A 24,198-nucleotide genomic window follows, 5' to 3' on the forward strand; every position below is an offset into this window, starting at 1 on the left:
GAAGGCGTTTGGACTCGGTCTTGTCTCGGTCTTGAAGGCGTTTGGACTCGGTCTTGTCTCGGTCTTGAAGGCGTTTGGACTCGGTCTTGTCTCGGTCTTGAAGGCGTTTGGACTCGGTCTTGTCTCGGTCTTGAAGGCGTTTGGACTCGGTCTTGTCTCGGTCTTGAAGGCGTTTGGACTCGGTCTTGTCTCGGTCTTGAAGGCGTTTGGACTCGGTCTTGTCTCGGTCTTGAAGGCGTTTGGACTCGGTCTTGTCTCGGTCTTGAAAGCGTTTGGACTCGGTCTTGTCTCGGTTTTGAAGTCACTTGGACTCGGTCTTTAAGGCACTTGGACTCGGTCTTGTCTCAGTCTTAAAAACGTCAGTTTTGTCTCAGTCTCGAGGCCTGACACTTGACTAGGGATAAAATGGAGATAGATTTATAAAAGCATTCATATATATGTGCCAAAATAACTATAAAATACAAATAAATGTTGAAATTTACAAAGATGGTCTCGATTATGGTCTTGATGGGCCGTGGTCTCGGTCTTGTCTTGGTCTCGGCTTTTAAAATTCTTGGTCTTGTCTCGATCTCAACCCTCAGAGGTCTTGGTCTTGTCCTGGTCTCGGACTGGTCTTGGTCTCGATCAGTGCGGTCTTGACTACAACACTAGAAAATCGAGTAATATGGGCCCTTTAACTGAAGTCCACACTGACCAAGAATAACTGTCCTATATACAGATGGTCCAAATTATGTTAAGCTCTGTCAGACTAGTTCTTCTTTAAAGCAGTGGACCAGATTTTCAAACTATGAAAGAAAGAAATCGATTTAAAGCAGACATATTGTGTATTTGTTTCCTCTTCAGTTATAATCTAGGACACTGTGGATTATGATGTTATAATTTGGACATTTAAAATCACAATATTGATCTAAAATGACTTGATAAATGAAAACTGACAAGTCAGTTTTGCACAATGTTTCTTTTAAAACTTGATCCTGTCTCTCATAAACGCTTTGTACATCTCCAGTATTCCCATGTGTGCATGTGTATTATTTTTCCTTCTTCCATGTTTTAACGCTGTTCCCTCATCAAAAACATGCCAGAGGAGATTTTAGATGTCATCCATGCATGTATGAGTATTTTAGCGATCTCTCCTGGGCCTTATTCAAACACTCCTTGTTAGCTGTAAGATTCTGTACAAGACTCCGCCCACAACCCTACATCACCCATGCTCCCACACGACAATTCTCCAGAAATATACAAAAACATGCTACAAAAAAGTGGAATGCACACTGATTGTGTTGTGATAGCGCTCTGAAGGGGGAGTGACTTAACAAAGGGAGAGGAGAATCAGAGAATCAAAAACAAACAACTTACAAAACCTGTTAATCCGTTGTTTTAGTCGAATATAGCATTTTCAGAACAATAAAAGGTAACATGGTGATCTAAATATGTTAAGTGTTAGGAGTTCATACCCCACAGAAGTAAAATAGCCGCTCTTTAATCAAAACTTTTCCTCGTTGTTGTTGTTGCAGGAGTGAGACAAGATGCCGCTGGTGAAGAGGAGCATCGAGCCTCGGCACCTGTGTCGTGGAGCTCTGCCCGATGGCGTGACCAGTGAGCTGGAGTGTGTGACCAACTCCACTCTGGCCGCTATCATCAAACAGCTGGGCAGCCTCAGTGAGTACACACAATATCACCGTCAAATCACACTTTTACGGGCCTGTAATGTGTTCTTGTCAAGATGAATGCCCTTTACATCGTGTGTGGTAAAAACAATCATGTAAATATATTCATTTTACATAGCATTTTCACAGGTAATGACCATAGACTGTGTATATACATGGACACGTCAAATAGGAAGTGTTCATTGAGGCGTTTCTGGCTCCCATTGACTTACACTGGAACATTGTCGACCGTCTCTGTAGCTGCATCAGTGAGCCTCGTCATTTTGGTCTTCAGTGTTCGTATTAACGCATTCTACATGATTCTGGTGTTATTTTACTATTTTATCTGTAAATACATTTCTATTTCTAATATTGAGCTTGGTTCCATATTCGCCCCTGTAATTGCTAGCATCGTGAGCTTCATTTGACTGGAGCCGAACATTATGGAAGATGTTAGACTTTTTTTTTTCAAATACTGTATTTTTTGGACTATAAGACACACTTAAAATCCTTAAATTTTCTTAAAAATCGACAGTGCTCCTTATCATCTGGTGCTCCTTATGTATTAATTGTAGTTGTGCTTACTGACCTTGAACCGATTTTATGTGGTACATGGCGCTCAAAAATCTGTCAAAATGTTTTAGTACAACTTTGGCAAACTACAAAGCCACACACGTTGATGGATTGTCGGAGCATTACAGCTACCGTAGTCAGGAGGCTCACGGAGTAATACACTTTGACCAAGGCAGGGAGGCAACGTCGGTCAAGTTATGCCACGATCTGCCAGTGGATCATGGATGTCTGGGCTGAATTATTCTGAATGCGTTGAATAAAGTTTGAATTATCTGACTGTTTTGTTTTGCTTAATGCATCTTATAATCCGGTGCACCTTATGCATGAAAATATTCAAGAGAATTCAACATTATTCATATTGCACTTTCTAATCCGGTGCGCCTCATAGTCCGAAAAATACAGTATGCAGTGTAATATACAATGAGATAAACAATAACATTGCTAGAGGGTTAAGAATTTATATTCTCCAGGCTCAACATGTACAATATCTGCATTATACATTATAGAAATGTAGAAAAATAATGAATATATTCACATTTTATATTTCAAATTCCATACAAAGGGAGAATTTATATAAGCGAACAAGAGGGACTGAAATACAGCAAATTTGGGTTTCAGATTTACAACAATGGATATGAAATTTTGATTAGGATTAAGTTCAACACATATATATTTTTGCAGGAATATGTTTCTCAAAAATACCAAAAAGTACATATTTTACATTAAATTGTAGGTTTGTATCAAGTTTTCTATTCACAAACAAAAAATATGTCTATAATTAATGCTAAATTGACTGATTGGGAACCCACGGGAACCCAACTGCCTGACACTATCCCAGACACTTCATTCTCTGTCAAGGTGCATTTTCAAAAGAGACAGAAAACACAACCAGCAGCAGAGATTGAGAACTTTAAGGAAACAACATTTGTCATGTGTTTGTGTGGTAGGTCGTCACGCCGAGGACATATTTGGGGAGCTGTTTAATGAAGCCAACAGTTTCTACCTGAGGATGAGCAGCCTCCAGGAGAGAGTGGACCAGCTGGCCGTGAAGGTCACCCAGCTCGACTCCACTGTGGAGGAAGGTACGGGACCAGTCTATAGCACACATGTGGTTGGTTTGTAATGGTGTAGTTATGCTTTAGTCCTGGTATAGTCTTGGTTTAATCCTAATTTAGACTAACCCAAATGGACAAATATTTATAAGTCCATTTTGCTGTTGAAGGTTAAATTTCGACCTGCTTTAGCCCTTTGTTAGTCATTGTTAGTCTGGTGGTAAATGTGGTTTAGTCCTAGTTTGACCTCTCTCCAGTGGTAAAATAGAAACCTTGGTTGTATGTTTATGCGTAACTCGAGCAGTCAATGGTCTGGATTTTTCTCTGTATTTATAAAGGATGATTCGAACACTGTAATTGTGTGGTTGTTGGATGTCCTAACAGCGGAAAACTGCTCGGGGAATTTGTTTGTGAACTTCATAACTGCAAAAGGGAATCAGATGTGTGTGACTGCAAACCTCTTTTCAAACTGTTTCCCTTCCCAATGGAACTGAAAAATAGTGAAAGGCGAAGGCGATGGGCAGTATTGGTACACAGGAAAGACGAATAAAGTAATCTTTGACTGCCTAAATCAGGGGTGTCAAACTCATTTTGGTCCGGGGGCCGTATCCAACCTACTTTAATCCCAAAGGGGCCGGATCAGAAAACTCATGGCATATAAACCCCAAAAATAACAATAAATTCAAATATTTGTGCAGAGAAATGCAAATCTATTACAGAAATCTTTTTTAATTGATGAACTCTTTCTTATTATAATATTATAATATTATAATATTATGAACAACCTGAAACTTTAAGAAAAATTCAATTTCAACACAATGTTTTAACATGAACTTGTATGTAAATAAGAATAAGTCCATTTATCTTGGAAAATCCTGCACTCGGCTCCACTTTTCTCATTTTGGACATTTTTCTGATGAGGGTGTCTGGTCAACAGTCAAAACGATCGTCCTTTAAGAGCGTTTGGAAAGAGACAAGTCTTCATTTGTGCTGCTCTGGTGGGAGGGGCCACGTACAGAGACGCTGGAGACGCTGTTATGCTAAGCACCGCAGAAAATTTACAATATTTTAATTGGAAATATAATTAAAATATTTTAGTAGAAAATCACCCAAGGGCCACATTAAAGGTCTTGGAGGGCCGGATCTGGCCCCCGGGCCTTATGTTTGACACCTGTGGCCTAAATCATCCAGAATTTGCAGCGAACATTTTGTATGTGGAGCGCCATCAAAGCAAAACCCCGGTCCTTCGCTCCACCTTGGTTACAAATTTATAAAGTCAACACCAGAGCAAAAGGCAACAACTGTTCACCAAGAAACACCTTCCACTGCAAAGTGACCAAGACGTGATGTTGCTGTAAAACCACAAGAACAAGAAAGTGCAGCTCAGCCTGTTTGTCTTCTGTACCTCTCACTTAACAAACGGGATTTTGCTTTGTTGTCGCTCCACATACAAAATGTTCACTGCAAACTTGGATGATTTTTTTTTTATCTTTACTGTGGATCAATTCTGCCCATCGCCTTCACCTTTCACTATTTTTCAGTTCTGTTGGGAAGGGAAACAGTTTGAACGGAGGTTTGCAGTCACACACATCTGATTCCCCTTTTTACATTTATGGAGTTCGCTAACTTCCAAAGCCCATTTCTCGAGCTGTTTTCCGCTGTTAGAACATCCAACAATCACACAATCACAATGTTCGAATCCCCAAACGAAAATATGACAATATCAGAACCAGAAACAAAAGTGATATGGTTCAAAAGACTTGAAAAGACTGACTTTGTCAATAGACGCTTCCCACTGGGAAAACAAACATGGCAGTTTGATGCTCACTTTTTTGGAAAATCCTTCCCAGTATGTATTGCGCGATGACTGGAAGTCCAAAATTCATGATGCATCTACTGTGGCCTATTGTGTACGGGTGCTTTCTTAGACAAATCTCCATAAACTCCTTCTCATGTGCTCCGTGTGCCCTGAGTAGCACCTCTGACAGTGTGAGCGAATGAATAATGCATGTCATATTCAGCACTATGTTAGACTAATGAATTATATTACCATCATAAGTGTATTACATTATAGTCACGCCGTATCCGCTCACACGGTCTCATCTTTAAAGCGACCGCACACGGCTGTAACGAGAGCTTTATTAGATCCTCCATAAACACTCTGCACACTCTGATTAAAAGTACAGTCTCAAATACAGGAGTACAGCGGCCCCAGAGGATCTCATTTAAAGACATTATCCATCTGTTACTGGCTGCAGATGGAGTTTGGGTTTCACTTAGAGCTGCTAAAGCCACGTCTGAGTGAAGTTAAGTGTTTTGTACAGAATATTGGAGAATTCAGTTTCAGACATACACTCACACAAATCTACAATGTCATATTATGGAACATTACAAATATTACAGACCATTGACCGGAAAAGTTGGATAGTGTAGCTTTAATATACACTACCGGTCAAAAGTTTTAGAACATCCTAATTTTTCGAGTTATTTAAGCTTGGAATGGTACAAAGGTAAGAACTGAACAGACAGAGGTTTAAAAAAAAAAAAAGATAAAAGATACGAAACACAAGTCCAAGTTCTGCCAAAACTACCTCAGGAAAAAAGAACAAGATGGTAAAGCTTGAAAACATGGGGTGTTCAGCACAGTGTCCAGACTTAAACCCCATGGAGCTGATTTGGGATGAACTGGACAGAAGAGTGAAAGAAAAGCAACCTACAAGTGCCACACATTTATGAGAACTTCTGCACCTGACTTTGGAAGAACTTTCTGAAGAGTAAATGTTAGTTTATCTAAACATTATAAACAAGAAGAAAAGACAAGAGATTAATTCAGTTTTACTCGCGAGGAGAACGGGCAGAGAGTGGGCATCAAAACCAACAGTCTCCACACGTTCTGATGCCTCAAGGCCGTTCTCCTCTTTTTATTTCATTAGGAGGCCCTAGTTACAGAATGATAATTCTCAAGGGGAAGGGGAAACAGCAAAGACATAATAAGAAACTGGTGCAGCTATGCATAGTCCAAACACATAAAACATGATTAACAATCAGGAGGTGCCTTAGGTATGGACAGAATAACTCTTGCATGTGTGACAGTGGAAGTTGGCTTCATGTGAGGAATCATCTCGAGGTTCACTACAGCGATAGGACACTGCACACAGTTGTCAAACACACAGAAGTTATTCAACAAGTGACAAGTGATTGGTACATTATAAATCAAAGAATTGTATACATAAATGGTTAACTCATAGGCATAGAATATCACACAAGTATTTAGCAAATATGGGATAATAAAATTATTCTGACAATATTCAATTTCTACTGTAAAAAAAATGTCATGAGTGTGTTCAGCTTTTAGATCTGAATACGTTTTGGTCAACAGTAAACAGTAAAAAAACAGAAAAAAGTGTGGTGTTGTAAAACTTTTGACTGGTAGTGTATCTGTCCCCAGATACGAGATAAACATGTTTAAATCAAACATAGCTTCTGCTGGTAACTATTGTAATTCTGATTTATTTTTCATTACAAAAACATTGGAAATGATGGCCAAATTATTTATGTTATAATTTGGTGTTTTGGTTCAAGACGTTTATCCAATCAGAAAGCAGAACGAGTCTCACATGAGTCTCTTATTTGGGTTGGCAGTTTCAATGCACCGGTCATGCTGCAACCTGCTCCCAGACAACATAAAAACTGTTTTGCATAAGTGAATTCAAATACAACTTAGAGGTCAAATGAATTTTAAAAAACAATGCTCCTGAACCACTCTCAAAATCATGTGCGTTACCAGATGTGCAGTAAAAAAAAGTAATTGTATTTCTGATAGAGGGGTTAGTATATGGAACAATCTGAGTGATGATTTTTTAAAATTATAAAGCATCATGTTTTGAAAGATAAATCGCTCTGAAATGAATGGATTATGTCTCAAATTTAGTTTGTTTTAATTTATATTTTGTCTCATACACTACTGGTCAAATGTTTTAGGACGCCACTCTTTCTCTTTTACTGTTGACCAAAACATTACCAAATTTTTAAGTGTCTACCTTTGGCAGATATAACAGCTGAACAAACTCGTGGCTCTTTCTTTTTAACAATAGAAATCAAATATTCTTCAGAAAGATCTTCCCAAGTTTGTTGCACAAGTTCTCATAAATGTGTGGCACTTGGAGGTTGCTTCACTCTTCTGTCCAGTTCATCCAAAACCAGCTCGATGGGGTTTAAGTCTGGACACTGTGCCGGACACTCCATATTTTCAAGCTTTACCATCTTGTTCTTCTTTCCTGAGGTAGTTTTGGCAGAGCTTGGACTTGTGTTTTATTATATTTTATCTTTTTGTTGTATCTGTCTGTTCAGTTTTTACCTTTGTACCATTTCAAGCTGTTCATTGGATTTGCACGACTTGAACTGCAATAAATAACTGGAAAAAAGAGGGTGTTCTAAAACTTTAGACCGGTAGTGTACTTACAATAAGTTGTAAGTGAAATTGTAAATGCAAACTTGTTGTTCATACGCTGCTTTCTTCCTTGGAATTCTGTCATTGTTTAAAAGGGTTTGACTTTAGAAGTACTTTTTACTTCAGCCTAAACCCTTTTGGTCATGATCCATGGGGTTGTAGTCTATGTTTTGTTTTGTTTTGTAGTACTGCAAAATGACCAAATAAAAAACTACTACTACAGTCATGAATCAGTGCTAGTGCAGCCTCTGCAGCTCAGAGGGAATTCTGGAGGTTCTGAGCTTTCACATGAGGTCTGGTCTGTCCATGTACTGACAATGAGACAAACCTGGATGTGTCCTCTGTCTGCAGTGTAAAGCTCTGGCAACACAGGCTCAGTTGTGATTCTAGTTCCTTTTTTAAAATATGAAGAATGCAGGTTACAGACAGTTCCATCTGAAAAATAAACAGATGACAAACAGAGATACAAGAGATTCAGAAACGCGGAAACGGCAGCATTTCTAAATCAGAAATATTGTAGGAATGTCAGACTCGGCATGTGACCCAAACTCACATGAGTCTGATTCATGAATCTCTGTGGGAAAAGGCTGAAAATGATCAGATCACACTAACACTAAGCACACTCACACAACATGACAACAACGCACTAACAAGACACTAATAACATGGTCATAATCAGTGTTGGGAGTAACGCGTTATCAAAGTAACAAATCACTGTAATGTGTTGCTTTTTGCTGTAACGCAGTAATGTAAGGCATTACAGGGACAAAAATAGTAATATTTTACTTGGTACAAATGTCATTACAATGCTTTTTTAACCTGGATACAAATTCGGTAAATTAATCACTGCAATATCAGCAAACCGTGTAGAATGTCAGGACCAGCACAGAACTCCACGGTCTCTGGGTTCTCTCAGGGGCACTCTTAGTCTTGGTTTGGTCCTGGTTTAGTCCTGGTTCAGTCCTGGTTCAGTCCTAGTTTAGTCCTAGTTTAGTCCTAGTTTAGTCCTAGTTTAGTCCTGGTTTAGCTCTGGTTTAGTCCTGGTTTAGTCCTGGTTTAGACCTGGTTTAGTCCTGGTTCAGTCCTAGTTTAGTCCTAGTTTAGTCCTAGTTTAGTCCTAGTTTAGCTCTGGTTTAGTCCTGGTTTAGTCCTGGTTTAGTCCTGGTTTAGTCCTGGTTCAGTCCTAGTTTAGTCCTAGTTCAGTCCTAGTTTAGTCCTAGTTTAGCTCTGGTTTAGTCCTGGTTTAGTCCTGGTTTAGTCCTAGTTTAGTCCTAGTTTAGCTCTGGTTTAGTCCTACTTTAGCTCTGGTTTAGTCCTGGTTTAGACCTGGTTTAGTCCTGGTTCAGCCTGGTTTAGTCCTAGTTTAGCTCTGGTTTAGTCCTGGTTCAGTCCATATACGGCGCAAAAGTTCAGCATCTTCACAGTTATTTTGGTGAGAGTAACTTAAAAGTAATGTAACAGTAATGTAATCTCTTACATTTTAAATACAGTAATATTGTAATGTAACAAATGACTTTGAAATGACAGTAACAAGTCATAAATAAATAACTCATTACAGTTTTAAAGTCACTTGCCCAACAGTTCTTATAACACACTAACAAGACATGTAATAACTGTCTAAGCTACAGGTACAAGTGTTATTAAAACTGCATGACACTAAGACATGTGAAGTTCTCCAATACTTAAAGAAGTTTATTTCAGCCTCTGACCTGGTGGTTTGTGGTTCAAACTCTGTTAGACAATTAAAAGTGTCATTTGTGCCTTTGGGCAAAACCACATGACCTACATGTGGAACAGGGAGTCGCTCATCAGAGGGCGATCGAGTGAATGAAACGCATTAGGAGATGAAGAGAGAGAGACAGAGAGAGAGAGAGAGAGAAAGAGAGAGAAGAGGGAGGGAGAATACAGAGGGGGAGAGAAGAGGAAAGAAAGGAGAGAGAGAGAGAGAGAGAGAGAGAGAGAGGGTGGTGAGAAAAAAGACTGAGGAATGAGAGGAGGAGCGAGAGAATAGAGAGAGAAAAGAGGAATGAGAGGGGAGGAGAGAGAGAAAGAGAAGGAGAGACAGAAGGAAAGATAGAAAGAGAGGTGCAGAGAGACTGAGGAATGAGAGAGGAGGAGAAAGAAAGAGAGAAAAAGAGAGAAAGATAGACTAAGGAATGAGAGAGGAGAGAGAAAGGGGAGCGAGAGACTGAGGAGAGGGGGGTAGAAGGGAGGAGAGAGAGGAGAGAGGGAGGAGGAGAACAAAAGGAGGAGAGAGAGGGGGGGAGAGGAGTGAATGAATGTTGCTTTATAGGAGAAGATGAGAAAGAGACAGAGGGGGGTGGGGATTGAATGAATGAAGCCGTGAGAGAAAGAGACAGATAGAGAGAGAGAGAGGGAAGGAGGAGGGAATGAATGAAAATCTCATTGGAGAGGAAGAGACCAGAGGGAAAAAAAATGGGGCATGGAAGAGTCAAAGTGGGAGAGACAGTGAGAGACGGAGAGAGGAGATGAGAAAATAGACAGAAGGAGGTGGAATGGAGAGAGGAGAGCGACAAAGGGAGAGACACAGAAAGAAAGGGAGGAGGCGTGAAGGGAGAGAGACGAGGAGAGAGAGAGGGGTGAATGAAAGACGCATTAGACGCTGGTTCGAGGATTAGACCCTGGCCTCGGGGAGAAGAGATGTGAAAGAGTGTGTGAACGGACTGACAAATACTGAAGAGAGAGAGAGAAAGGGAGGGAGGGAGAGATGGAGGGAGAGAGAATCAGGAGAGAAAGAGAAAGGACAGAGAGCAGAGATGTGAAAGAGTGTGTGAACTGAATGACAAATACTGAAGAAGGAGGGACAGAGGATGGAGGAAAGAGGGAGGGAGGGGAGAGAGAGAGAGTGGAGAAAGGGGCTGAGAAGGAGAGGGACTGAGGAGAGAGAGAAAGAGAGAGGGAGGAGCAGAGGGAGAGGAGAGAGGGTAGTAGTAGGAGGAGGAGACGGAGAGGGAGGGGGAGGAGAGAAAGACAAAGGGAAGAAAAAGGAAAGACTGAGGAGGAGAGAGAAAGAGAGGGAGGAGGAGAGAGAAAGAGGGAGAAGAGAGAGTAAGAGGAGGACAGAGAGATGGAGTAGAGAGGAAAGAGTGGATAGGAGGAGGAGAGAAAGAGGGACGAGGAGAGGGAGAAAGAGGAGGAGAGAGGAAAGAGAGGGAAGAGAAGGAGAGAGAGCGACAGAGGAGGAGAGAGGAAAAAGTGAGCAGGAGGAGGGGAGACAAAGAGGGAGGAGAGAGGAAAGAGTGAGTAGGAGTAGGAGAGAAAGAGAGAGAAAGAAGAGGAGAGGGAGACAGATTAGGAGAGAGGAAAGGGTGAGTAGGAGGATGAGGAGAGGGAAAGAGGGAAGAGAAGGAGAGAGACAGAGGAGGAGAGAGACACAGGGAGGAGAAAGGAAAGGATAAGTAGGAGCAGAGAAAGAGAGGAAGGAGAGAGAAAGAGGGAAGAGGAGAGGGGGGAGAGAGAGCAAAGAGTAAGTAGGAGGAGGAGAGAGGAGGAGAGAGGAAAGACTGAGCAGGAGGAGGAGAGAAAGAGAGGGAGGAGGGAGAAAGAAAGAGGGAAGAGGAGAGAGACACAGGGAGGAGAAAGAAAGGGTGAGTAGGAAGAGGAGGAGAGAAAGAGAGGGAGGAGAGAGAAAGAGGGAAGAGGAGGGGGGAGAGAGGAAAGAGTGAGTAGTAGGAGGAGAGAGACAGAGGAGGATAGAGAGATGGAGTAGAGAGGAAAGAGTGAATGGGGAGGAGAGAAAGAAGGAAGACGAGAGAGAGATAGAGGAGGAGAGAGGAAAGAGTGAGTAGGAGAGAAAAAGAGGGAAGAGGAGAGAGAGGGGCGAGGAGAGGGAGAAGAGAGGAAAGGGTGAGGAGGAGGAGAGAAAGAGGGAAGAGGAGAGGGAGAGGAAAGAGTGAGTAGGAGGAGGAGAGAAAGAGAGAGAAAGAGGGAAGAGGAAAGAGACAGAAAGAGGAGAGAGGAAAGGGTGAGTAGGAGGAGAGAAAGAGGGAAGAGAGAGATGCACAGGGAGGAGAGAGGAAAGGGTGAGGAGGAGGAGTAGGAGAAAGAGAGAGAAAGAGAGAGAAGGGAGAGGAAGGGCAGAAGGGGGTGTAGAGATTTGACAGTATATAATTTCACACACAAAAAAAATGACCGTTGTCTAATTTCTGGAGATAAACTCAGTCAAAACACAGATGTTTCACTTTGACTTCCCACTGATAATCAGATTTCATCATGGGTTATCTGATTACTCCAGTTATCTGATTATGAGTTTAGCTGCTCTGGTCTCATTATCAAATCTGTTTACGTAATGAGACCAACTAAACTACAATTACTTTACAGTGCCATTACGCTGGGGGTGTTCTACATGTATCTCTGTGGTGGAACGTTCAGTAGTTACCATGGAGACACAATGCAGACATTCATAAACACTGTCAGACATTTAAGATTGTCTGAAAAAAATACAAAATGGATTTAAACAGCACATTTTCAGGAGCCTGTGATCAATACGAGGGTTCGTGTTCCTGTTTAGGTGTTTGATTTTCAACAAAAATGTGAAAGTGACTAACTGAAAAACTGTTGGCTGATGCTAGATAGCTTGTGACTAATTTTATGTGTGAGAGACTTGTTTAAAGGCACAAATCAGCTCACATGTTGTAGTTCCAACTAAGTCAGCTCTTTCTCGTCAGATAGTGTTAAAATAAAATCCTCAGACAGAGCCTACAGTTAACATCACACCCCTACGGAATGTTGATGATCAGCTGCAAAGTATCAGTTGGCCAGTACAGTGTTGTGATGCCAATTGAAACCCAATGAAATCTTCAATTCCAAACACATTCTATCTATCATTTTGAGAATTTGTCATTTTTATAGGTCTGAAAAATGGACTCTTGTGAGATTTAAAGGGATAGTCCAGAATTTTGGACATTGGCTCACTAGGAAATGAGGCCCTGAGTGTTGGAGACGTGTTGGGACACTTTTTTTAAATATTCCATCCAGTCCTTGTATTTGCAGAGGTCGCTGGTGCTAGGCTAGTGCATGTCAATGGCCATAGTTAGCCTGTCACTAAAAACAGTCTTACCCACTCGACAAAACACCTGAAACAAAACAATTATAACACCAGACTGTCGATGTAAATGTCTGTGTTGATAGAATAATGTTTGAAATAAAACTAACTTTGTATCACATGAATTGTCATATGTTGAGGGACTATTTTCTCAGAAGCAGCAGGTAAGATAGACGCTAGGTGATATCAGTCCGCCGCTGCCAAGATTTCTATCAGGAAGTACAACGCACTGCTGCTCAGACACAAATCCTTCAAATGCAAGGTTGGGTTTACTTCTAAAATTATTCTATTGACAGAGACAGTCTGGTGTGATAATAGATTTGTTTCTGGTGTTTTGTGGAGTGGGCAACACTGTTTTTAGTGGCAGGCTAACTATGGCCATTGACATGCACTAGCCTAGCACCAGCGACCTCTGCAAATACAAGGACTGGATGGAATATTTTTTAAAAGTGTCTCCACACGTCTCCAACACTCTGGTTCACTAGGAAATGAGGCCCTACGTCCAAAATTCCAGACTGTCCCTTTAAGTCATGTAATAATGTTGTTTCCTCACCAAACACATACCTGCAGTTGTGTAATCCTTTATTATTAGTCTGTCTACACCTCCAAAGCTCAAAATGCTCTGTTCCACCTTGTGATGTCATGAAGCAGTACAGTTGTTTTCAAGCTATACCTTCCTTTTACCTTTGACCTTAGATTTGCAATTCCAGGGCTGAAATCATCCATATGATTTTAGAGAGAAACTGTATGGAGTTTAAAAACACAGTGGAGCCCTCCATATATTACCACATGACATCATAAGGTGGAACAGTATTTCAGCCGAATTAGTGTGTTAAACGTGTGAATGAAACAAAACACAACTCCAGGTCTCCATTATACCACACTGTAGATCAGAAAAGTGTGTAATATGAGCCCTTTAAAATTTTAAAACCTCTGCAAATAATGCTAAGTGGATATGATCTATAAGCGAGCGAATACTGTTTTCTCCTTTTTTCTTCACTGCGTAAATCTATAAATCTGGTGCAGAGGACACAGGAGACACAGAAGGAGCATAGGAGCCTATCAGTATAACACATACCCTCTGTATGTGTCACGCTGGAGTTTATGATCTGTCTTTAGGGAGAGAAAACCTTGAATCACAAAATGGCGGCTGCATATTTCATAAATCAAACGGAAAATCGCTCAGAGCAAAGATTAATATTTGACAGGTTAGAAATCAGACAGCTGTGCGGAGCTCAGAGGTTCATCTTTAAAGCTGCACTGTGTAGCTTTTCTGGTGTAGGGTCTGCCACCTGTTTGTCTCCTTGGAGATGTTTTCCTAGGTATTTTTGAGCTATAAAACCATCTGTAATTTGAATAAATATAAGGTAGAGCTGTTATAATGTCATACTGTGGAACATTCCAGGCAGAGCAATGACACAGTGCACCCTAATTTCCAAAAGTGACATGTCTCTCTCTCTCTGCAGTGTCTTTACAGGACATCAACATGAGGAAGGCCTTCAAGAGCAGTACCATCCAGGACCAGCAGGTGGTGTCACGTACCTCTGTGCCCAACCCTGTGGTGGAGATGTACCACCGCTGTGACAAACCTCCTCCTCTAAATATACTCACCCCGTACAGGTAAGGCAGCCTCACCCATCTTCACCCGTCCTCACCAGTGAGCACTAAATCTAACCAAAACTCTCACTCCGCTAAATATACTCAGAGCGTCCAGGTGCGACACAGCTTCATGCCCGTATCTCTTTATTCTGCCACCACCCACATCTGACTCAAATCGGACCTAAATGGCTTCCAAGATTTCAGTTTGGTTGATATCCCATTTTAGTCTGTACATTTGTATAATAAGATTACCTGTTCAGTCAGAACCACATGCTTTGACAAAAGATGAGTGGATGTGGAGGGGTATTATGTATTCCTGATTCCAGCGGGAGTGATTGACAGGTGGATTACAAACAAACACGGTGGTTTACACATAAAAATGGGGAAAAAACATTATAAAGGACTGAGAAATAGCACAGGTTTTTACAGAATTAACAATCAAAGCACCAAGCTATGATTTATCTCAGATAAAAGAAGTTACATATTTTGTTCTGAATGAGAATTGTCTTCCACATTTGAGACACATATTAGCGGCTGGCTGGACCGTCTCGAGTTTGGAAGGAGGTTTTTCATGTTCTATTGTCCAGGTCCAGTCCCTTGTGGATTTGAACAGAATGTAGAAGGCTGGTCAGGCAAGTAATAACATGATTTACTAGCCAATGTTGGCCCAAGATGCCGCATAATATTTGGCTTGTATTTTTACAAAACTGTTCTGTAGTTACAAAACATATTTGGATCATTTTCTACCTTATGTTGTTTGTGTTTAAAGGAAATAAAATATATTTTCTCTGCACTGGTATCAGTTGATATCGGGTATCGGCAGCTACTTAGAAACAGAGCATCAACATCTGCACTGGAGCTGGAAGTGACTAAGAACAGTAGACAGTGCTGTTACAAGGACATGTACAGCGTTTAGTAACAGAAAAGGTAGATTTAGTTCCTCTTTAATATTTTTGTTTTTCCACAGGGACGATAAGAAGGACGCTCTGAAGTTCTACACCGATCCTTCATATTTCTTTAACCTGTGGAAAGAAAAGATGCTCCAGGCAACAGAGGACAAACGCAAAGAGAAGAGACGACAGAAGGTAAAAAGGGAGCGAGAGAGGGGGGAGAGGAGAGGGAGAGAGAGAGAGATTGAGGGGGTGAGAAAGAGGGGGAGAAAGGACAAAAGACAAAAAAGAGGAGGGAAGAGTGTGAGAGTGGTAAGAAAGAAGAGACGTCAGAGTTTATATGGATGGGGGAGGACAGGAAAGAAGAGGATATAGAGAGGGAGGCTGTCCAAAGACGAAAAGGAGGGAGAGAAAGGGTGCGTGTGAGAGAGAAGGAAGGAGTGCAGAGAAAGACATCAAGGGTTAGAGGGTTAGAGAGAAAAGGAGTGAGGGAGTACCAGAAGACTTATTGTAGAAGATAGTGAGGAAGAGTGAGAGGAGAGAGAACAAGAGACATTAAAAGATACAAAACAGGGGGAGGAGAGATGGAGAGATTGCTTTTGGTTTTTTTATACATATACATACATATATACATGTTAATTGTTTGCAAATGTCTGAGAAACACGTGGCTTAGACTAATCTTCCATCTCCAGTTTTGTTTCAAAGTTTATATTTCAGATTTGAGTTTGAGTTTTGTCTCATTTTTACCATTATTTAATTTGCTGCTTTTTGCCTTTTTATTTTGTTCACACTGAAAAAGATTAAACCATAACAGCAGCGGAGAGTTCATTTGGGCTTTTACCAGTTAAATTTAAGTTCTCAGTTGCCACTCTTAGATTATTGATACTTTGCAGTGATACGGAGCAGTGCCTCTAGTTAGCAACACACCCCCTGGGAACTTTGATGATATCAGCTGCAAAGTATCAGTTTCACAAATCTTTAACTTTGAAATAATTTTATATTTTTTATGCAGTAAATTAATATCTTGTATTGACCATATAATGTCCGAACTGAACGTAATTTCGTAGTGAGATTCGGCTGTTGACCCATTTGAATCGCTGCTGGGAATTCATCTGCCAATTTCAAACTAATGTGATTGTTCATATATTTCTGTTGCCTCCCTTGTTACAGTCAAATCCAGTTACAAAACTATACTTAAAGGTCCCATATTACGCTATTTTCTGATCTGTACTATAATGTTGTTTTCTCATCACAAACAGACCTGGAGTTGTGTTTTGTTTCATTCACATGTTTAACACACAAACTCTGCATATTTAGGCTGAGTTTTTCTCTCAAACAGAAAACATTCTGTTCCACTGTGTTTTTAATCTCCATACACCTTCACTAGAATCATTTGGATGATTTCAGCCCTGAAATTGCCAATCTCTACTGAACTAAACCTAAAAGGAGATGTTAACTTGAAAACTATCAGTTCATGACATCCCAAGGTGGAACAAAGCATCTTGAGCTTTGGAGATGTAGACAGACTAATAATGAAGAGTTACTCAAACACATGTGTGAATGAAACTAAACACAACTTCAGGTCTGTTTTTCATGAGGTAACAACATTATAACATTGTTTAAAGCTCACAAGAGTCATTTTGGCGTAATATTAGGACTTTTAAAATGCTTGTACTGGGAACCGTAGCCCCTTTAGCTTCGCCTGTCTGGTCCCTGATCCTGGTTCAGCTATTTAGTCCAGGGTCCCAGTCTCTGGTACTCGGTCCCTGATCCTCACCCGGTCCTGATCCTGGTTTAACTCTCTAGTCTGTGATTCTGGCCATTGGTCCAACTGACCAAATTCTTGGCCCTGATCTCTGGTTTCTATAGTCCCTCGTCCTGGATGTGGTCTCACTCTTCAGTTCCTGATCTTGGTTCCTATAGTCCTGGTCCAGTCCTGGTCCAGTCCTGGTCCAGTCCTGGTCCAGTCCTGGTCCAGTCCTGGTCCAGTCCTGGTCCAGTCCTGGTCCAGTCCTGGTCCAGTCCTGGTTCAGTCCCTGATCCTAGTTCTTGGTCCTGGTTAGTCCCTGATTCTGGTTCCTAGTCCTCAACCCCAGTCTAAGGATGCACTCACACTAGCCCAGTCGAACCGTGCCCAGGCACGGCATGTTTCAGACTTTGGCTGAGAGGAGGAGGTTGGCCAAAGCACGGCACGATTGCTCATGTATGCGCACACACATCACTTTACTATACACGCCCTGTGTGTGCGCTGATGTTACTCATATGAGGAAACCAGAGATTAAACTCCACTCCAAAGCACACGGCAAAATGTCCTCGATTCCACTTCCCTGACTCCTGGTCCTGGTTAGTCCCTCGTCCCTGATCTTGGTCCCTGATCTTGGTCCCTGGTCCTTGGTCCCTGGTCCCTGGTCTGATCCTGGTCTAACTGTGCAGCTTGTGTCTCCTCAGGGCTGCCCCGCCCACCCCGGCAGAGCACAGTCCAGACAGGCCCCACCCCGGAGCCCCTTCTCCGTAAGAGCGCCCCCTCTCTGCTGTGGCCTGCACCGCTCCCTGTAGTTTAGCCCCTCCTCTTCTCTTCCTTTCCTCCTCCTCTCCTCCCCTCTTCCCCTCCTCCTCTCCTCTGTCCTGTCTGCTGCACTCTCCTTCCAGAATACAGATCCATATTTATGAGTTAAAAGGACTTCATATTTATTGTATATTATTATTATTAATGTTGTATATTGTATATTGAGTATTAATGTTCATTCTTATTTTATAATCTCATAGTAATAATGTCATCATTTCAGATGGGGGGCAGGGCCCTGTTTAATTCTATGGGATATTTGTTTAGAACTGGCTCCACAGACTTGTCATAGTAATCTTGTTTTAAAGTCCTTTGAAATGACAACAGTCAGTGAATAATGGCACTGCTTTCTGAAGCTACTGTGGAAAAAAATCATTTGACTTTTGTTTATTTATACTGACGTTGAACTTCGTGCCAGATTTTGTTTCATTTGGATAGGCCCGGTAAAATACTCAAAATAAATCAAATGTATAGATCAATAATATTGTGAGTCCTTTTAACTCTTTTAAATCCTGTCCCTGATCTCACAGCTCTGCACTCAGCCCTGTGTTCTCCATGTTTGTTTGTTTGTTTTGTTGCATCTCACCCCAGTCTTTGTCTCACCTAAAGTCTTGGTCTAAACCTGAGTCCGGACCACAAGTCCAGACCCCGGGTCTGACCCCAGGTCTGACTCCGGGTCTGGACTTGTTGTCTGTGGTGGTGCAGCCCAGTCTGAAAATGACAAGTCTTCGTATCAGGATTGATAATCGATTAATTTAGCAATTATTCTTTTGATTTTCATATGACTTTTGAGCAAATGAATAGGCCCAATCATTGTTGTGTTTTTCATATTTTAATACATTGCAATGGAGTTATAATAACTTATATTACTACTTACTAAACTCTTCTTACTTTTTCCCTTGTGTACAAAGAACATTCAAAGTTCCCTGACTGTGGTCCCATGCACACTCAAATCTAACTATTATTCAGATTTCTGGAGTTATAAGAGTATACGAATAAATGAAGCCAATTTTGAATTTGTGTGATAATAATAAACTGAAATTAAGTGATTTTTTATTTTTTTTTTTATTTTTTTCAGACTAGGCTGCTTCTTGTGTGTTTAGACTTTTGTGTGATGATGGTAGTAAGTGAGTGGAGTAGACTAATGCCCTCTGGTGGTGGTGAGGAGCAGGTGATCTGATTTGGGCCAGATCACTTAACTCTCCTCATTGTTCTTATTTTTATTTTATTTGCTTATTTTTAGGAGCAGCAGAAGCAAGTTGAAGAACCAGGACGAGAGGTCAAGAAGGTCAGTGCGCACAATCATACAACTTCAAATAATTATTCAATTTAAATATTTGTTTGTGGCTTAAAAACATAAATAATAAGTTTAAACAAACTAGAAATGACAAATATGATGCAATGTGTAGTTTTGTGTAGTAGTTTTATTAGCGGGAGGCACACTGATTGATGTGATGTGATTTGCTCTGATGGAGGACAACACAAAGGAGGCAAAGGAGGGGGAGAAACTTATAAAACATGTTAATATGCTGTTTTTTGTGAATATAGCTTTTTGAAAACAGTAAAAGGTAACATGGTGATCTGAATATGTTATGTGTTGGCAGAAGTAAAACACTCCCTCTTTAACTATTTAACTGTAATACAATCGTGACAGTTTTGATACACTTTTTTGGCAAGAGTAATGCCAAACTGTGGAACATTATTGGCAAATCATCTGCATGGAGATGAGTAAGTGATGAACCCCCTCCAGAAAAGTTACCTAGTGCCTCTTTAATATACATATCTGTTTGCCTGTAGTTCAGTGTATGTTTTTTCTTATTATTTAGAATATAAATAAACATGTTTTCAGGTTCGTAAGGCTCGTAACCGCCGCCAGGAGTGGAACGTTCTGGCCTACGACAAAGAGTTCAGACCAGACGCTCGCCTCACCCCCTCCCCCTACCACGGGATGTCCTCTGAGGGGTCCCTGAGTCCAGACAACAGGTACAACTCACCCCCATCTCACCCGCTTCTCACCCCCACCACAGCTCACTCCTTTCCCCTACCATGGCATGTTCACTGAGGGGTCCCTGAGTCCAGACAGTTTGTCCTGATTCTCTGAATGTGAATTCTGACCTTGATGTTAATAGAAGATGAATGCTGCCCTCTTCTGGACATCTTTTTAACAGCTTTTTATATGGCTTTAATCGACATAAAACTCTGAATCTGAATCTGACAAAATCGACACAGAGACAAGACATGTACATAGTGTTTGTCCACGGAGCACAGCAGTTTAAATTTGTGATTCCCAAAGTGGAGGTTTGCACAAAAATAGACAAAATGGACGAGGAACTGTTTACAGACTTTTAAAACACCATGTACACAGTTTATTGATTGATAGCATTTATATAGCGCCTTTCAAGATACCCAAAGAGCTTTACAGTTCATTATTCAGTCACTCCACACTCAGTGGTGGTAAACTACTACTGTAGCCACAGCTGCCCTGGGGCAGACTGACAGAAGCAAGGCTGCCAATCTGCGCCATCGGCCCCTCCGACCACCACCATCACTCACACACACACCTTTCATACTAGGCACTTCATACTTGCCACTGGTGCCCCACTGTGGCACCTGGAGTGGTCTCCCATCCAAGTACTACCCAGGCCCAGCCTGCTTAGCTTCTGAGATCTGACGGGATCAGGCTTTTACAAGCCGTTATGGCCACAGTTTCATAGTTGATTTTGTGATTAGTTCCTCTTTAAATCTGTTCTGCAAAAAATGTTTCCCTTATCATTTACCCTTTCAAAGTTGTATTTGGAGTGATTTGAGCAATATTTAATTGCTGTGTTTACCTCATTCTTCAATTTTGTTTTCTTAATCTGTAATATGCGTAGGATTCGGCAGTGTCACATTATCATTTTAGTATAAATGAATCAAAATCCATGGCTCGCTGGATATCCATAGGAGATGCCAACAGCTGCACAGCTCTTTGTTTGCTGATGGCGTCTGCTGTGACGTCAGCTCCCATTGGGCACCACAATTTTCTAACGCAGAACTTAGAGAACTTGTTTCTTTTAGATGAACATTCGTGATTTAAATGTATAAGTGATAAAATAATGATCCACGGGTGTCATAGATTCTAACTATACAGCAGACACAAGCACTTCTTCTTTAATAAAATAACTCCTCCTTCCTCTTGTCTCTTCAGCCCCAGTCACTCGTCCTCTCAGGCCGCTCACCCTCAGGACCACAGCCGTGACCACCTGGGGGCGCCACAGACCCAGAGCCTGGACCGGGTGCTGAGGCCGACCCAGCCCACACCAGGGTCCGCAGCGGCGTCCGGGCGACACGCGGCATCGCTCGGGAGGACGCCCTCTGCACACGGCACGCAGCCCGATCACATGGTCAACGGGCCTCGCCAGCAGTCTGTCAAAGAGTACAGGGCCCATGGGTGAGTGTATATGTGGATTCAAGAGGAGTTATTTTGTGTGACTGTTTAATTTAATTGTGTTTAAAGGTCCTATGTTACTCAAAATTGACTCTTGTGAGTTTTTTAGTTGGTTATAATGTTGTTACCTCATCAAAAACATACCTGGATTTGTGTTTTGTTTCATTCAACGTTTGAGTAACTCTTTATTATTAGTCTGTCTACATCTCCTAAGATCAAAATGCTTGTTCCACCTTGTGATGTTATATAGTACTATTTTTCAAGTTAAGCCTAACTTGAAAAATGAAGTATGAATGAAGTAGAACTATATACCATCACAACTTTTTACCCTTTGTTCAGTAGAGATTGGCAATTTCAGGCCTTAAATCATCCAAATGGTTCTAGGGCAGGTGTATGAAGTGTAAAACACAGTGGAGCACTTCCTGTATTACCACATGACATCACAAGGTGGAACAGAGTGCTTTCAGTTTGAGAGAAAAACACAGCCTAAATATGCAGAATTTGTGTGACATGTTTGAATGAAACAAAACACAACTCCATGTATGTTTGTGATGAGGAAACATTACAACATAGATCAGAAAATAGTGTAATCTGGCCCTTTTTAAAAAAAATCTGTTTTTAACCCAGTCTCTGTTCCCTCTCCTGTAGTGGTCAACCGTCCACCATCCCCGAGTACTACATCCCCCCGGCTCCTCCCCCTCCTCCCCCCTCCATGCCCTCCGCTCAGGCGCCGTACGACTCCTCCGTGGCTCCACCCACCGCCGCCTCTATCCCGCCCACTTCCTCCGCCATGTCCCGCCCCTACTCCCCCTCCCCCTCCCCTCCTCCCGTCAACTACGTGCCCTCCCCCGCCCACCCCCCCTCTGGCGCTCCCCCCGCTGCCCCGCCCCCTCCTCCACCGGGCGGCCCCGCGGTGCACCCATCCCCGCCCCTCGCCCAGCCTGACTCTGCCCCCCAGAGGAAGTCCACCATGTTGGGCATGATCCCGATGAGCGACGCTCGTTCAGACCTGCTCGCCGCCATACGCAGAGGTGCACAGCTCTAACTTATACACTTTTTATATCAATCTCTCCTCTCTCTCTTTCTTCTTACCTCTCCTTCATTCTTTTACTCTCCTCATTTCCCTTGCTCTGTCTCTCTCTTCATCTCTTTCATTTTTATCTTTTTTATAACTCTGTCCTCTCCTTTTTTATCTTCTTCTATTATTCCCTCTCTCTCTGTACATCTCTCACTGGCCATGTTTACATGAGGATTTTTAATTCCAAATTAATTGTTCTTAATTAAATGGTTCTGAATTAAAATATTCTCCGTCGAGTTTACATGGAAATAATAATTCCAAATTAAGGTTTACATGGGAAACACATTAAATCACCTTTATTTAATTCCGCTCAACGTCTGGGGGTCAGGAAGGGTTCTGATTGGACACGGACACGAATGCATTTACGTCGACCGGAAGAAAACACACACTTCAGCTGCTACCAGGTTTTGTGTCATCTTGGTTTGTTGTTACACCATGGACACAAACATGATCCAAACTTTTTCGCAGTCGTTCCGATGATAATTACGCAGCAGTTTCAGAATTCTATCATCTTGCTTTATGTCTGTCTAGCTGGGCTGGCGCCACCTAGTGCCTCCACTCAATTTAATTTCTCTCCAGCAACTAGGTCAGGAATCAGAATACACTAGACGGTTTGCAAAACCCGGAAGTGTTCTGGCACCAGCCAATCAGCAAAGAGCCATACATTCTGTGTTGGAAAGATTCCTGAGATCAAGGATTTAAAGCCGGAACAAAGAGAATGTTTGGTGAATTTTATCAAGGGGAAAGACGTTATTGTCCTTGATTTGGGATTTGGGAAAAGCTTAATATACCAGTTAGCCCCGTTATCGGCGCATTACATACGTCACGACCAAATAGCAGCAATTTGGTTAAATGAAAAAAGTACCCGCCTTCCGTCGAGGGAACGAATAATCCTAATGCTGCAAGGTCAGACAGTTTTTACAAAGTGAAACCAGCTGATGAATCAGGCTTTACATCTGTCAGCTGAGGAGGAGAAGGGAAGATTGTCGGACAAGGGAAGAAGAAGACAAATGGCTGCTCTACCTCAGCCCATTCCCGCTCGCAAATCCAAAGAGCAGTGGATGAAAGTCCCAAGAGAGAACTGGTGGAGCCGGATCATCCGGATCGCGTCAGAAGGGCGACAAAAATGAGCATGCGCTGAGCTACCGGAATTATTTTTAAGAAGAATAAATGTTTACATGATCAAGGAATAAATTAGTTCGTCTTTAAAATAGGAATAAACCACCCACTTACTTCAGAATTAAGTTTAATTTAATAATCATTGTCATTAGGAATTAAGTGTTTACATGATCTTTTTAAAGCAGAATTTCATTTTTATTCAGAATTCAATTATTTTTATTCGGAATTAAAGCTCTCATGTAAACGTGTGGACTATCTTCCCCCATTCTCTCTCTCTATCCTTTTTTTCTCTCCATCTGTCTCTCTTCTCCCTCTCTCTTTACATCTCTCACTGTTTTATCCCATTCTTTCTTTCTTTCTCTGTCTCTCATTTGGTCATTTGTTTGCCCATTGATACAGAACAGTGATTAATTATTGCCAGAACTACTTGTGCAGTTTTACAAAAATAATGCTCGGCAGTTTGCATTAGAATTCTTACTGACCGTGGTGTAATCCATGTGAACTTTAAACCATGGTCAGGTTAGAATATTCCGATGTCTCCTCTCCCACTGAGTTTTCCATGTTGCTTCCGGGTGCAGGGATCCAGCTGAGGAAGGTGCAGGAGCAGCGGGAGCAGGAGGCCAAACGCGAGCCCGTGGGAAACGACGTAGCCACCATTTTGTCTCGCCGCATCGCCGTCGAGTACAGCGAATCGGACGAGGACTCTGAAATGGACGACAACGAGTGGTCCGACTGA

At 41.8% G+C, this 24,198-nt stretch overlaps 1 protein-coding gene across 1 annotated transcript; it reads left to right on the forward strand.

Annotated features, from left to right (window-relative positions):
• The first annotated feature begins 1,526 nt into the window (after window positions 1-1,526).
• On the forward strand, window positions 1,527-24,198 carry zgc:109889 (uncharacterized protein LOC553542 homolog). The gene is made up of 10 exons (XM_055156279.1): window positions 1,527-1,659; window positions 3,167-3,301; window positions 14,253-14,406; window positions 15,353-15,470; window positions 17,724-17,792; window positions 19,082-19,126; window positions 19,688-19,864; window positions 21,048-21,268; window positions 21,914-22,296; window positions 24,041-24,198. The coding sequence occupies exons 1-10, from the start codon at window positions 1,527-1,529 to the stop codon at window positions 24,196-24,198; spliced, it is 1,593 nt and encodes a 530-aa protein (XP_055012254.1).

The sequence above is a fragment of the Boleophthalmus pectinirostris genome, unplaced genomic scaffold (assembly GCF_026225935.1).
Source record: "Boleophthalmus pectinirostris isolate CB_2022bp ecotype Guang Dong unplaced genomic scaffold, ASM2622593v1 HiC_scaffold_20, whole genome shotgun sequence".
NCBI classification, from domain to species: domain Eukaryota; kingdom Metazoa; phylum Chordata; class Actinopteri; order Gobiiformes; family Gobiidae; genus Boleophthalmus; species Boleophthalmus pectinirostris.

Excerpts from the sequence above, each read along its gene's own strand:
- zgc:109889 (XM_055156279.1), top strand. The coding sequence starts at position 1,527 with ATGCCGCTGGTGAAGAGGAGCATCGAGCCTCGGCACCTGTGTCGTGGA. Across the intron at positions 3,302-14,252 it reads CGACTCCACTGTGGAGGAAG|TGTCTTTACAGGACATCAAC; the intron begins GTACGGGACCAG and ends CTCTCTCTGCAG. Across the intron at positions 15,471-17,723 it reads AAGAGAAGAGACGACAGAAG|GGCTGCCCCGCCCACCCCGG; the intron begins GTAAAAAGGGAG and ends GTGTCTCCTCAG.